Source organism: Rhinoderma darwinii, chromosome 12, assembly GCF_050947455.1.
Source record: "Rhinoderma darwinii isolate aRhiDar2 chromosome 12, aRhiDar2.hap1, whole genome shotgun sequence".
Classification (NCBI taxonomy): domain Eukaryota; kingdom Metazoa; phylum Chordata; class Amphibia; order Anura; family Rhinodermatidae; genus Rhinoderma; species Rhinoderma darwinii.
Window position 1 is genome coordinate 60229045 of NC_134698.1, and position 16153 is coordinate 60245197.

At 42.8% G+C, this 16153-nt stretch overlaps 1 protein-coding gene across 7 annotated transcripts in view; it reads right to left on the bottom strand.

The window, feature by feature from the left end:
* Window positions 1-882: 882 nt before the first annotated feature.
* The window catches only part of NUMB (NUMB endocytic adaptor protein), a 109926-nt gene continuing 94655 nt past the window's right edge, over window positions 883-16153 (bottom strand). For 4 of the 7 annotated variants that reach the window (XM_075844545.1, XM_075844543.1, XM_075844548.1 and 1 more), the window contains 6 exons: window positions 13792-13932; window positions 11560-11788; window positions 9108-9422; window positions 8708-8848; window positions 4474-4641; window positions 883-2837 (listed from right to left, as the gene is read on the bottom strand). In XM_075844545.1, coding sequence (XP_075700660.1) covers window positions 2125-2837; window positions 4474-4641; window positions 8708-8848; window positions 9108-9422; window positions 11560-11788; window positions 13792-13932 — 1707 coding nt within the window. In that variant the 3' untranslated portion in view covers window positions 883-2124. The remainder of the gene's footprint in view (window positions 2838-4473; window positions 4642-8707; window positions 8849-9107; window positions 9423-11559; window positions 11789-13791; window positions 13933-16153) is intronic. The other 3 variants (XM_075844546.1, XM_075844549.1, XM_075844550.1) reach the window with 2 other exon arrangements.

Consider the following 16153-nt stretch of genomic DNA (forward strand, 5'->3'; position numbering starts at 1 on the left):
CAAATGAAATAGTACAGCAGGAAAACGCAGGAGATCAGTCCACTTTCTGCAGCAATAATTGACGTGCTGCGGGAACTGAAATCACGTACCGAAGGTGAATTTGCGGACTGAATTTTTTCCGCAGTGTGTGGATGACCTTTGTTAAATCTCACCCAAATTGCTGCTACTGTATTCCAGTGCGTATTTTCCATCCGCAATTCCGAACGGAAAATATGCAGCAATTCCGTTACGAGTGGAAGAGCTCTAACTGGTTTGTCATCGATCGCATCTTTTAGTATCATATATAGTTTACACGTGTGGATGTATTGCTGACAAACGGACATCTGCCTGTCTATTGTAGTGGGGGCAGGGCAGAGGAGGTGACGGGCACATGTAACAAAGTACCACAGGATTGTTGTAACATGTAAATGCAGGGCTTCCAGCTACAGGCGACATGCTGGATCATCTTTCTGGCGTCCGTTATGGACAATTTGTCTGCCGGTGTAAGGGGATCCTTTTTTTAGTCTCTCACTTGAGAAATTAGAAGCGCAAACATGACACGGCCCTAGAAAAGTGGCCTAATATTCAAAGCCAATGCATTTGACAGAAGACAATGTGGAGATTGTTAAGGTACTATATAGAGCGCTTTGCACTTACAGCCACCTTCATGCAATTTTAACTCAATGATTTTCCATGAAAAGTATGTAAAATAAACCACTCACCTTTCTATACTTCTAATGAATAAAAATGTAGGCTGTGTGGAGCAAATCTGAGCGAAAAATTACAAAACACACAAGAAAGATTAAGCCGGTATTCTGTGGCAAAAAAATTAAAATTGTAAATATTAACGATACTGAGGTTATTATAAGGTGACACAGAAAGAAGCAAAATAAGAGAAAGTAATGAATTCCACCACCAATGTTTATTCTGTTAAAAGTAAATTGGTACAAATATACACATATGACTGTAAGACCAACTTACAGATAAAGATAGATCTCTGTGAATTGAGGTATACAAGAAGCAATGAACAAAAAGAGGAACACGGAAATAGTGAATAAAGTCAAAGAACATAAAAAAAAGGCTGTATAAGTAAATAGATACACTGTGCATAATAGTGGTATTAAAACTCTAAACTGTATATATTAATATATATATGAGAAAACATATATATTAATATATAAAATATATAAAACATACATATAAAACAAAAGACCAGCAGTTTGTCAAAGGAAACATTTATATAGATACACATATATTATATTAGGCAATATTGTATTATGGGGGAAAATTTTTTTTAAAAAAAATGAGACGCTTTCTGCAATGGATTTTACACCACGCAAATACTGTTCTTTAATGTGTTTCTAATAGTACAATAGATATTTTTGTGATTGTTTATGCAATGGCTACTTTACAGCTGAAGGTGACGTACTGCATGAAGATAAAACCACAGGCGGTCCAGTTTGGTTTGTTTTTTTCTTTCAAATAAGTATTAGCAGCTAAATCAAATCTTATATACATTACTAGCAACTGAACCATCCTTTCATTTTAACCTTTGGCAAGATTACTTACAAACTTATACAACCATTAATTAACCCAAAACTATTTAAAATATCTGCATAAAAATAAAGATTTTGGCTTAATTCCCCAAGCTGCCAGTAGGGGGCTTCAATTCAGAGCTGTGAAGTGCACTGCAGCCCCCCACGCAACTGGCAGCATTGGGTATAACATCTGCCATATAACACCCTAGATCTGTTTATGTACATATATATTTTCTTCTTATATTAATTTGGAAGCTCAGGCACTACTATTTTTCTTTGCAGAGAGTCATATCTCCGGGATGTAGCCACGTTTCTTTGTTTTTAATTCAAATGAAAAAAAAGGTCCATCGTTTCATCTTTAATCCCATGACCACAGAGCAGAATCTTCTCTGATTTGCCTTGCGAGGGAAGCCGGCGAAAAATGTGAAGAACACTGATAATATCCCATGGTTTCCGTATAATATAGGTTTTTCTTTTCTGTTTTTGGTGAACATTGCAACTTCCATGTCCCTCATTGGTCCATATCTAACGTATCATATAGAGATTTTATGAGAAAAAGAATTGATATACAAGTTCCCCACTTTGTAGACCCATGTCCATTGCCACTTTAAAGTTCTATTTCAAATGTCTTCTGGAGGTCACTGGAGAAAGGATTAGTTGGGGAAGGGTTACCTCGAGCTTTTGATTTGCTTTCCAAAGCAGCCCACTGGGCTTCAAAAGGGTCTATAGCAGCGGGTGAAGTCAGCCCTTGTTGGTGCTTGGCACCCAAATCCCAACTACTGTTGTCTACTCCATTAAATGCCACGGAACCATTTTGTTGCTGGGGAGATGGTTTGAAGAATGGACTGCTGGCGGCGCTATTTGTCTCATAGGTTGGGAATGTCTGTTGTTTGACCAGACCCGGTGACGGCTTCGGTTGATAGACTTGTGGGTGCCCCGCAGCTCCGAAGACATTAGCAACCATCTGCGAAGGTGTAATACCAACAACTGGGACGCTAGGTGCCGGGTAGCTCATTCCATTCGCTACTGGGTAAGGCTGCTGCACAGACCTAAATGCAGGTGGTATAGCGGAGACTATAGCAACTGGCACAGTTGGTGGAGCAATGAAAGTGTTTGTTTGGTAAGGCAGAGGAGGATTTGGTGCAGCAGAAACAACAGGCTTCAGCAGAGGTGGCGCTTGAATGACTGGAGCAGGGACAGGGGATTGTCTTTGCTGAGCCTTAACAGTTTTGGACACCTCTTCAAGCCAACGGTCTGCCTCTGAGGGAGTCCGCTTGTGATTAGACATGACTACAGTTGGTGTAGATACAAACTCAGGCCCTGAGGGTGAAAGAAAAATAAAAATGATTTTGATCTGATTTTTTAATATGAAAATTTTAATTTTCAACTCTTAACATAGTTACATAGTTAGTACAGTTGAAAAAAAAAAACACATGTCCATCAAGTTCAACCAAGGGATGGGAGAAAGGGAAGGGATGAAACAAAAATTTTATACGTTGACATAGGAGCTGATATTTTTTCGTTCTAAGAAATGATCTAAACCTTTTTTAAAGCTGTCCCTGCTGTGACGGCTCCTGCGGTGACTATTACATAGATTGACAGTTCTCACAGTAATGAAGGTTTGTGGCCTCTGCAGGTTGAACCTTTTTTTCTCCAGACGGAGCGAGTGCCCCCTTGTCTTTTGAGGGGGTTTTACATGGAACGGGTTTTCACCATATTTTTTGTATGTGCCATTAATATATTTATAGAAGTTAATCATGTCCCCCCTTAATGTTCACACGGGGTATTTTGCCGAGTTTTTTGACGCGGAAACCGCGTCGCAAAACTCGGCAAAAACGGCCCGAGAACGCCTCCCATTGATTTCAATGGGAGGCGTCGGCGTCTTTTTCCTGCGAGCAGTAAAACTGCCTCGCGGGAAAAAGAAGCGACATGCCCTATCTTCGGGCGCTTCCGCCTCTGACCTCCCATTGACTTCAATGGGAGGCAAGAGAAAGCGTATTTCTCGCTGTTTTATGCCCGCGGCGCTCAATGGCCGCGGGCGAAAAACGGCGCGATAAATGGCGCAAAAAACGGCGTGCAGGGAGAGGAATATCTGCCTCAAAGTTCCAAACGGAATTTTGAGGCAGATATTCCTCCCCCAAAATACTCCGTGTGAACATTAATCGTCTTTTTTCAAGGCTAAAAAGCTTTAGTTCTTTTAATCTTTCCTCATAACTTAGATTCTCCATGCCCCTTATTAGCTTCGTTGCTCTTCTTTGTATTTTTTCCAACTCCAGGGCATCCTTTCTATGAACTGGAGCCCAGAACTGAACTGCATAGTCTAGATGAGGCCTCACTAATGCTCTGTAAAGTGGTAATATTACATCCCTGTCCCGCGAGTCCATGCCTCTTAACACACGACAATATCTTGCTGGCCTTGGAAGCAGCTGATTGACATTGCATGCTGTTATTTAGTCTATGATCTACAAGTACACCCAGATAGTCTTTTAAACACGTATGCTATGTTCACAGTCTATGTTCCTGCCTATGTCAGAGTGGATATTTCCAAAATAAACGCAAAACATACATGACACCTTATATATGGTATGAGCCCATCATACCGCTAATAGGTGTGGGGTTTCCGTCATGAAACCTGTGTTTGGGGGAAATGGCAAACTTTTGCCACCACCTCATCATAACAGAACAAAACAGATGATGATTGTGGGTATGTTTAAAATCACATACAGGGGTTCACTATGCCCAAAATGAAGACATCGCAGGTAACAGGTATAGTTACTCTGCCTTAGGACTGGTTTACGCAGAATGCTATGGCAAGAAATATGCAGATAGAACATAGAGACAAAGATGGGAACTGATCCCTGCAGAGTGAAGTAGGAAAACTGTTCCTGTATTTGGTAAGAAATATGAAGCCATGCGAACGAGACCATGCAGGACTTTCCATCGAATGTGGTCTTACCAACAACAGTGGCCACAGGCGGTGCTCCGGTGCTAGCAAGTTGTTGGGCAGATGCTGTAGGAGCATTTGCCCATGGATTGGTCTCACGAACAGGTGCCGCTGCGGGAGCCACAGAGACTTGCGCAGGCTTAGCAGCAGGCAGTGTGAATGCAGGGGCAGTGCCATTCACTGAAACATGACAACGAAGAGGTTAGTTCATGCAAGGGCATGCACATAGCAGAAACATTTACAAAAACAGCTACATTTAGTATACAATTCTGGAAAGACCGTGTGTTAACACAGTAAAAGCTTTGTGTGTAAGGCCTCATTCACACGGCAGGGTTTCCCGGCCGGGTGCCGGCCGTTCATAAATCGGCCGGCACCCGGCTGCATTAGGAATAATAGACTCCTAATGGGGCTATTCACACGGCCGATTTTTTGACGGCCGGGAAAACCGCCCGTCAAAAAATAGGACATGCTCTATTTTCGCCCGGGTACCCGGCCGCCCGGCTCCCATAGAAGTCTATGGGGCCGGGTAATACCCGGCCATCACCGGGATGTGTCCCGAGTGATGGCCGGGTTTTCCGGCTCTTGCGCTCTATCTCCTCCTCCTCACAGCGCAGAGTGCATGTGAGGAGGAGGAGTTGATGCCATTCTGACGAATGGCATCGCTGTACACGGTGTGGCAGGGCCGGGGTGTACAGCAGGTGGAAGGGAGCGCTGCGCTGGCTCCCTTCTCCTGCTTGTTAAAAGCACCCTGGCTCGGCGACACCTTCGATGGCACCGCTAGTAGTAGTAGTAGCAGCAGCTGCTGCGGCTGCTACTACTGTAGCGACGCCACTATAGCAGAGCGGGGAGGTATCTCCCCGCTCTGCTATGTGCTAGCCGCACTTAGCTCCTTGAAGGAGCGGAATCCCCGTGTGTTCGGGGATTCCGCTCCTGGACAGAGCGCTTGATGTCTCTGTCCATATCTGGGCAGTGACATCAGGGGAAACTCCAGAAGCGGAATCCCCGAACACATGGGGATTCCCCTTCAGGAGTTGCCGATGATGTCACTGTCCGGATCTGCCCGGCCCGGCACGGATGCATAACTTTATGCAAACCGGCCGGGCAGAATGGCCGATTTTACCGGCCGGCACTCGGGCTCGGACGCGACCCGGTCGTGTGAATCCCGCCTTATAGTATTATTGGTAAATTATACAGCAAAAGCACATTAAAAGTCTGATTTCACATTTGTGTCCACCACAGGCATTTTTCCCCCATTATATTACAGTTTAAAAAAGACACATGACCAATCAAGTTCAACCTTTGAGGACTCAGACTATTCTGTTTAGACAGAATCGTTGAATCGATTTAATAATGGCGCCATCGGGCCAAGCTACAAAACTAAGCTGTGCCCTACCACCTCGTCACTGCCCTGCCGCCTCGTCGCACTCTTCTTACGTTTACTTGTGAGTGTGGAGAGAGCATGGTTACATGCTGTATGCCATCTCCTGTTTCCTCCCACCTCCTGTGGCTTCCAGACCGTAATGATCTGTAGTACTGGCCCGGCATGTCAGTACTGCAGCTATTACTCTTCTAATGTCTGGCAGCTTATGAAGTCATAGGCTGCCAGCCGAGGGCATGGGGGGGGGGGGGGGGGGTAAACGGAGATTGGTGGGCAGGGTTGGAGAGGGCAGTCTGGCTAGTTGTATATAAGAGAATGGGAGGCAGGGCTAATTCTTTTAGCCTTTTCACTGGCTTTGAGTGGCTATATGAGTTGTTCTTTAGAGCACCAAGTTAGCTAAAATAATGGTCTTTTTTAGCATGTTTGTGTGCATCGACACACACATAAATCAGTACCCTCACTGCATCCCTGTTACACCTCACCTCCTAATACTTTGCTCTTCCTGCTACCAGCATACGTTAGCCTCAGGTTAGCTTGTACACCCATGAAAGGCATTTTTTTTAAATAAAAAGTTCAGTCAGTTTGATTGGTGCAACTTTCTAATTACTTTTTTTTAATTAAGAATATTTTTGCTTTGAGATACAGCTGCTCTGTATGATGTATACAGAGCAGCTGTATCGTTCGCTATGAGTTAAATCGGTCAGTCCCGCGGACCTGACAAGTTCAGTGTCTCTGACACACAGGATCCACCTGTAATCTATCACATCTAAACTCATAATAGATTACAGGTGGGTCCTGATTGTCGACCCGCTTTGACTGAACTCGTCAGTAACACAAACCTGATGGGATTTAGCGCTAGATACGGCTCCGCTGCATAGAGAACACAGAAAAGCTGTGTCTCAAATAGTAAAACAATTTTTTAATAAAAACTATTATAAAGTTGCACTAATCAAACTGACTTTTAATATAGATTTAAAAAAAAATGCCTTTCAAAGGTTTACATAGCGTTTAAATGGCGATCTTCCTCCATATTTTTTTCATCCTTCACCTCCAGGTACCTCTGCTGCTGTCTCATCATCCCTATAGTCACCTCGCTGCCCCTGATGTAGCTCACCCACCCTCCAAGTGCCTTTCCACCCACCATGTGCCTTGCAGCCCTGGTAATGACTCCCTACCTGCCAGACACCTCCCTGCCAACATAGTCCCTTGAGGCCCGATGGCAGATCTCTATGCCCCAGGTGCCTCACTGTACCCGACGGCGCACCTCTAGCCAACAAGATCTTTCCCCCACACCGTGCGACTCGCTGTCACTAGCAGCACCTCCCTGCCACCAAGACTTGTCTTATTTTTTTTAGTTTATTTAACAAAAACAACAAAATTGAGATTCAAATCAAAAATCGACCATAGGGTGGAAAAAAAAAAATAATCTAGATTCTTTTTTTTTTAGCAAACTCGCCCAGGCCTAAATAGAACTATATACACTGTTCAGTAATAACACCACCTGCCTAATATTGTGTATGTTTCCACTCATGCCAACAAAACAACCCATCTAGGCATGGACTCTACAAGAACTTGAACGGTGTCCTGTCGTATCTGGCACTCAGACATTAGCAGCAGATTCTTTAAGTTCTGTATTGTAAGGTAGAACCTTCATGGTTTGGACTTGTTTTTCCGGCAAATTCCACAGATGATTGATCCAATTGAGATCTAAGGAATTTAGAGCTCAATTCAACACCTTAAGGCCCAGTTCACACTGAGTTTTTTGGCACGGATTTTGGCTCGGAAACCGCGTCGCAATCCGCTCTAAAAATTGCCTCGCGTTGATTTCAATGGAAGGCGGAGGCGTTTTTTTTTATTACCTGCGGTCCTCAATGGCCGTGGGTGAAAAACGCAGCAGAAGCTGCGTCAAAAAGCAAGGCAGGTCAAAATCTTCCTCAAAATATCTGGAGGAATTTCGAGGAAGATTTTTTACTTCCAGCAAAATACTGTGTGTGAAATAGGCCTAAACATTCTGTCATATTCTTCAAACCATTCGTGAACATCACAGTGCCTCCACCGGTTTGTCTTCCTCCCACAGTGCATCCTGGTGCTATCTCTTCCCCAGGTAACACATCTGGCCGTTCACGGGGTGTAAAAGAAAAAACATGATTCATCAGACCAGGCCACCTTCTGCCATTGCTCCATGGTTTAGTTTTGATTCTTACGTGCCCATTGCAGGTGCTTTCAGCGGTGGACAGGGGTCAGCGCGGGAACTCTGACCTGTCTGCGGCTACACGGTGCACTGGGTGTTCTGACACCCTTCAATAACATCCAGCATTAACTTTTTCAGCAATTTGTGCTACAATAGCTATTCTGTGGGATTGGATCAGTTGCACGTGGGAGGCGAAGACTAGCCCATCAATGAGTCTTGGGCACCCATTTCCCTGTTGCCAGTACACCGATTGTCCTTCCTTGGACCACTTTTAGTAGGTACTAACTACTGCGCCGTGGGAACACCCCACAAGATCTGCCGTTTTGGAGATTCTCCGACACTTGTCCATTTTACTTCTTCCAACTCATCAACTTCAAGAACTGACTGGTCACTTACTGCCCAATATATCCCACCCCATGACAGGCGCCATTGTAACCAGATAATCAATGTTATTCACTTCACCTGTCAGTGGTTCTAAAGGTTATTGCCGATTGGTGTATAATCTGTGCTATAGTCTTTTAAAGTATATAACAGATAATGTAAATGAGTACGATATTCTATATTTTCCGCAAGGTATGATTAGTAGTATGACCAGATGATTAATTATATTAACACAAAGAAGCCTTTAACACATAAATAAATTGCCATAGTTAATGCAAAGCTTATCCAGTACAGACCTTCAAATGGTGGAGACTGTGGTGTGGTGGGTTTGGGCATGGGTGCAGACATAAATGGGTCTTCGGGTGGCGCGCTAAAAGTATTGGTAATCTGGGAGCACAAGGCGCTAATGCTGTCTGTCTCTCCTTCTATCTCAGGAACTGTAATACAAAAGAATTCAAAAACAGGTTGAAATTTAAAAAAACAAATACAATACAATAGGAAACAAATTTTATTTATATGGCAAAGACACTAGGGAAAATATTTTTACAGAGATATGATCATAAAACAAACTTCAAGAATAAAAATTCATAGGATTCTGACACTAGATGTTCTTGTAATACAATTGCCCTTTCCTCTATGAAAGTGGCCTTATTGTGGCCCATATGTAAAGTATAGGACAACCTTCAATGATCTTACCTGGGTTGGTAATTTGGAAATCTGACTTCCTCTGCACAGTTGAAGGCAGTTCATTAATTCTTAGAGAAAGCTGGCGTTTAAAAGGAGACATCTTTTGGCTGAGTGCAGGAAACCCCCTAAAAGAGCCTTGTCTTGCCAGTTGTTCCACCGGTGCATGTCTACGTGGGATCATGTGAGGGTTGTTTCCATCTTTACTGTCCTGGAGCCCATAGAGCTCAGAAGTTGGTGAGGATGGCAGGGCTGGGGCAGTCGTCAAAATCACTGTGGCAGTTGTGGTAGCAGCGGGAATTACAGGTTTTGGTTCAGAATCAATAACTAAATACGGAAAACGAAAACAGATTGTTCATATTGTCTTGACCTTTTGGGCTATGCAACAGATTGTATCCTAGTAAAGAAGGGGGAACAAAAACCAAACCAAACAAAAAAACAACCGGTTTTCTTCATTCTCTCGACCAGGATACAATTTCTAATATTTTTTTCCCCCAAAATTATTTTTATTAAAACATTTTCAAATTTGGGTTACAGAAAAAAAAGAAAAGAAGGGGGAAAAAGAAGAAGGGAGGGGGGGGGGGGGGACACGACAATACTCAGAAGTATGTTATGGGTACCATTACTCCAATATGTGTGCTATAAATATTACAATGAGCAGTTCAACAAATCAAGATATCGCACAAAGTTATCAAGGGAGGGGGGGGGCGGAAAAGGGGGAGGGAACAAACAGGATTATGTACCGTGTCATGAAAAAACGATATATCTCATTTTAGCAATAACATCCACAAGAAGAAAACATGATCGCTATTCCCACTTAAAATAAAAAACTTAATTTAGCCACGGACAAAGAGGTGGGAAGGGGACCAACCAACCGCCCATCCCCATCCACGCCATTGTGAAAGCTGCGAGGGTGTTTGAGGGAAAAGAACGCATAACTGGGCGCACGACTCCCACCAACACCTAAATAATTCCAGAATCCTGTTCATTTACATTGGTGTGTTTCCTAAAAGTATTTGTTCTTGAAACCAGATAGTGTGTTGAAAACAATCTTTGATATCTGTTCGAATTCTCTGTGGAAGCAATGATATAAAGGTTTCCCATGTGGCAAACAAATGTTCGACATGGAATTCTATATGAAGGGATGTCTCCATCCAATCCATCTTAAACAAATCTGAGAGTTTGTCAAGAAATAGTTTAAATGGTGGGGCCTGGTCGTGTAACCAAGTTTGTAAGATGGCTTTCACACCCGCCGCTGCCACATAGTGTAGTAGTTTATATGCTCCATGGGAACATGTGTGTGTCTGGGTCTAAGTAGCAAAAAACTGCCCATAGTGTCATGTTAGGAGTATAGGGTCTTAGGTTTTGAGATGTATAAGATCGAATACAGGACCAAAAAAAAAATAATCGGAATGTTAGGGCAGACCCAGAGGCAATGATGAAGGTTGGCCTCCATTGAGTGACATTTAAAACATTGATAGGTGGGGTATAAACCTATTCTATGGCCCACCAGTGGATTTAAATAGGATCTGTGCGCTATTTTGAGTCTCATTTCTAAGAAGCGGGCCGAGGGAAGAAATTTATGAGCTTGTTCTAAAGCCCTCAAAATGACTGGGTAAATAAGAGATTGGTCAACAATCTGCCATTTTGTTAACGGCGTTTGAGATATAGCATAATCCATGGGCTGGTGTAAGAACTGATAGTTCCTCGTTATTTGTCCTTTAAGTACGTTACGCCTAGAGAAGCATTGTAAAAGATACAGGTTCCATTACCGGTCCGGTAGTCGCATTAGAACTGTTGTGATATAGCTTTTAGCCTGTAAATAGTGGAAGGGGTTAATCGGTCAATTTTGACCGCAACTCCGTCAGCATCCTTTTTTCCAATATATGGATAAAGTGTCCCATTACATACCATCTACAAAAAACGCCATGAGGATTACCATCCAGAAATCAGGGTTACATATCAACTAATATATATATATAAATATATATAATATATAACATATCAATATAACAATCAACATATCAACAGCAGGTGAAGAGACCGTAAAGGTGAGAGATGAAATTGATTTCTGATCTTTTGCCATGCCCGCCAGGTGTTCAAAAGTAAAGGGTTTTTCCTCATTTCTTAGGCGGGGCCAAATAGGTTTCGATCCATGGCAGACCTGGAGGCCTTTGTTTGGCCCTGGCTGCCATGGCAACCAAAGAGCACACCGATGGGCTTACAGGAGGAGTTTATATATGAAAATTAAATGATAGCCAAAGTTTGTCAATCTTGTCCCCCCTCCCCCACACTTGTGAAGATATTTGCTTTTTTACGGTTTGTTATGGCAGCCATTTTTGCAACGGTGCTTAAGTTAAAAATAAGCTCAAAATGAACAAATCTATAGAATTATTTCACTACTTGCTGAAAATACTCTTAAGACAGAAACACGTTAAATAAGACCGATCTGAAAAAAACTGACCATGGTTTGAAAAATTAAGGGCACCTTTCTTGGAATCTTGTATCTGCTTCATAACTTCTTCCCTCTCCACCTGTTCTGTAGCAGTGGTTACTCTAAATGAGCCCTCCCTTGTAAATGTCGTTCTGCTGGCATCAAAGGTGGCAGTAACGCCGCACTCCTTTTCACGTTTCTGCTTTCTCTCCAGGCAGGCAGCAAAGGCACAACCAACAGCATGACTCAGTCTCTCACCCTGTCATTTGTAAGACATAAAAAAAACTAAGTAATCATCTTTAACCATGGTATGCAAAGAATATTAAAATTAGCGACACCTTTCCAAAGCTACATAAAAGCCGCCTCATTGGATGAAATTTATACAGGTGGCCTGACAACCATAAGAGAAATGATAAGAAAACATTATAATAGAGCAATTGAAATATAAAAAAGGCATCAAAAGGGGTTTTCCAAGTTATAAAAAAACAAAAAAAAAACAAAACAGGCCACGGTAGGAGGGATGCAAACCAAAAAAAAAACAAAAAAACACATAAGAGCCATTGCTCAACTCATGGATCCCCGTTGCTCCAGCGCCGCCGCTCCATTCCTTCCCGCCGCTGTGTTTTGGACATAGCTGCAGCGATGATGTGCCTGTATACCCTAGTGATCGCTGCAGCCAAGCACTGGCCTCAGCGGTCCTGTGCCGTATACCCACAGAGACCAGTGATTGGCTGCAGCGATCACGTGGGTATACGGGCACGTCATTGCTGCAACTATGTCAAAACAGAGCAGCGGGAAGGAAAGGAACGACGGGGATCCGTGAGTTGAGTAATGGCTCTTTTTTTTCATCCCTTCCACTTTGGCCAATTATTTAAATAACTTGGAAAACCCCTTTAGTATAAAAGCTGAACTGAGGTGTCCATTCTGATCAACTACAATTGCATCGTGATTGGAATAAACATTCAAAATCAATGGGACTGCATAGAAACGCAAAACTATCCAACAGCTTATTGAAGATCCAACTCCGTGCTGCCCTGCACTATGGGAGAGTTTCTTTACTTCTACTTTCTGATGCATGGTCAACCACCTTTTAGAATACAAGACCGTGTACACACTAGCTCATAGGTTTCCAGAACTGTGCATGCAGCACTGAATGTGAATGAGCTTTAAGGGTGCAGTCACATGTGGCAGATTTTGTTGCAGAAATTTTCTAGGACTGAAAATCTGTTCCATTCATCTGATGCACCTGCTGCAGAAACAACCACATTTACTTGAATGGAACAGATTTTCCAAAATCTGCCGCGTGACGGCACCCTAAAACAGACTATAACTCCGGATCAGTACAGTAGTAAAGCAGTAAGTAAAGCAATGGATTAAAAAAATTAAATCACTATTTTATGTAGATTATGTGGATATAAAAACTATAAAACGGTGTACAAATCAGTCAAGTAATTTCCTCCAATATAAAGCTTTTGACACCTCATCTTCTTAAGGTCTTTTTACATAGCCCGACGTGAGTCGTGAAAACGAGCGACGATTAGCTAGACCGCTTGTTGATTGGCGCTCGTTTGCTCCATTCACAAGGTGCAATGATCGGTTATGTACGGGGACAAGTGATCTTCACTACAATTGATCATCCCCCCCCATACATTTCTATCATGTCGGCAGAACATCTCCCAGTTTACACAAGAAAATGTGCTGTTGACTAGCGAAATTATATTGGACACAAACGAGCAGATCAGCCGATGAATGACCGTTTGCTCGTTCATCGGCTGATCGTTGCCTTGTTTAAACAGGGCAAAGATCGGGAACAAGCAGGTTTTTAGTCTCTACTTTCGGATGTTGTATGTGTCCTTTATGGTCGTGGTAGACAATTAACGCTATTGTGAACGGAACCTAAGGCTATTCGGTTTCGTTCACACTGGCATTTTGGCCCCGTATATAACGGAGCCATGCCCGATGTGATGCATTCATTCTCCGACTAATCCAAATAGACACTGATGGTCCTGATTGACTTTAATAGAGTCCATCAAGGTACCGGTAACAATAGCACTGCAGACTGTGCTATTCTTGCCATCAATAAGAACATAAAAGCTTCATGTAACCACAGACGAAACCCCAGAACGGTAGTGTAAAACAGACGCTAGATCTCAGAAATCTTTGGACACAGCTATTTACGTGCTTTAACGACAATTTGACACAAAAACCCTAGGGTAAATAAGGCCAAAATAAAGAAAGCATAAATAGTTTCGAAGAACAGACCGTGTCTTTAACAGCCATAAAGCAATGACAGATCCATCTCCTCGTTGTTCCATCACGACATATGTAAGAGAATGCGCGGTCAAAATTTCTATCTGGAGCACAGAAAGACACTTTTTCTATGGTTTGGTCTACCAGAAGATCCTACAAGTGAAGATAAAACAGATTACTCTTAAAATGTTAAATGTAATAGGAAGTCTTGTAACCGCATTGTAAGTCATAAAAGCGATAGAAAATATTAATTCTTCTCTAATGTTGTCTGTCGAGAATTGCAGTTGTATGATGCCATTTTTAGTAGGTGATTCCAGCTGTCGATATTTAGTTTAGGTTCCTAACTCCGGCATCGTAGGTATTATCGCTACAGAAATAGTACAATACTACTACGGTCAGTCGTTTTCCATTGGTTTTGTCGCGCTAGTAAAAGTAGACTATAAGGTTCTGCGTCACATCTATGACATGATTATTCCCACCCTCATGACCTTTGGTCATACTACATCCCCTGGTGTCCCAAGCACGCACTTCCCCCGCACAGACTCTTGTCACTTACAGAGGTGTCTGTTACTTTTTCTTGAATTGCACTTAAACAATTTGTCAGAATACCAATTTAATTCGATCTTGCACCATCCAGGAAAAAAAAAAAAAAATGTTAATTTTTTTTTTCGTTTTTTGAACATAGACAGTCTATGGGCGACGGATGCCATTTGCCGCCCATAGGCTCCAATGTTAAAAAAAAAAGTAGAATAGTTTTTTATTGGGTGGCTGTGACATACTTTTTTTTAAATTTATTTTTTATTAAACATGAGGGTCTATGGGCGACGGATAACATCCGTCGTAGTCATCCATCGGACACATACATTTATTTTTACATGTCTGTTTAAGATCTTGTGCCATACATCCCGGGTTATGTTGAACAGGTAAGGCTGCGTTCACATCTGTATCGGGGATCCGTCTGAGCTTTCCGTTGGAACAGAGCCTTGACTGTCACAAACAGAAACCACAGGTTTCCGTTTCCTTCACCATTGATTTCAATGGTGAGGGATCCGGTATAAATGGTTTCAGTTTGTCTCTGTTGCGTAAGGGTTCCGTCGTTTTGACAGAATAAATAGCGCAGTCGACTACGATATTGGATTCTGCCAAAACGACGGAAACCTTGCACCACGGAGGAAAACGGAAACCATTAGCACTGGATCCGTCACCATTGAAATCACTTATGGTTTCCGTTTGTCAGTCAGGGCTCCGTTCCGACGGAACATCAGAACGGAGCCCTGACGCAGACGTGAACGCATTCTTAGGCAGGACACATCTGAATGTTGCATTAGCGAACAACAACAATAATAATAATAATACTGCATGAGTAAAGTCCCTGTTACAGGACCTGCAGAGCCTGTATCCTGCTTCTCCCAGACAATGCGTAATTTACCCATTGGAAAGAAAATAATCAATCTTCCTTCTTAAACTTTATTGTACAAGAGGGAGCACAGTAAAAATCTGTGAGTAAAGAGTTGCAGTTAGTTACGTTGCATTATAGCCTGTACAGTATTAGAAACCGTGACCCTTCAAAAGCAGCCGCAGCTTCCAGCAGGAACAGGACAATATAAGGCTATGTTCACACGGGGTATTTTGCTGAGTTTTTTGACGCGGAAACCGCGTCGCAAAACTCGGCAAAAACGGCCCGAGAACGCCTCCCATTGATTTCAATGGGAGGCGTCGGCGTCTTTTTCCCGCGAGCAGTAAAACTGCCTCGCGGGAAAAAGAAGCGACATGCCCTATCTTCGGGCGCTTCCGCCTCTGACCTCCCATTGACTTCAATGGGAGGCAGGAAAAAGCGTATTTCTCGCTGTTTTATGCCCGCGGCGCTCAATGGCCGCGGGCGAAAAACGGCGCGATAATTGCCGCGAAAATCGGCGTGCAGGGAGAGGAATATCTGCCTCAAAGTTCCAAACGGAATTTTGAGGCAGATATTCCTCCCCCAAAATACTCCGTGTGAACATAGCCTAAAGATGCAAAAAAAGGTTAAAGAGACTCTGTCACCACATTATAAGTGGCCTATCTTGTACATAATGTGATCGGCGCTGTAAAGTAGATTACAGAAGTGTTTTTTATTTAGAAAAACAATCATTTTTGACAGAGTTATGACCTATATTAGCTTTAAGCTATTGACTTTCGTAATGGACAACTGGGCGTGTTTTACTTTTTGACGAAGTGGGCGTTGTGGAGAGAAGTGTATGACGCTGACCAATCAGCGTCATACACTTCTCTCCATTCATTTACACAGTACATAGTGATCTAGCAGTCACTCACATATTAACGTTACTGAAGTGTCCTGACAGTGAATAGACATCACTACCAGCCAGGACGTGATGTC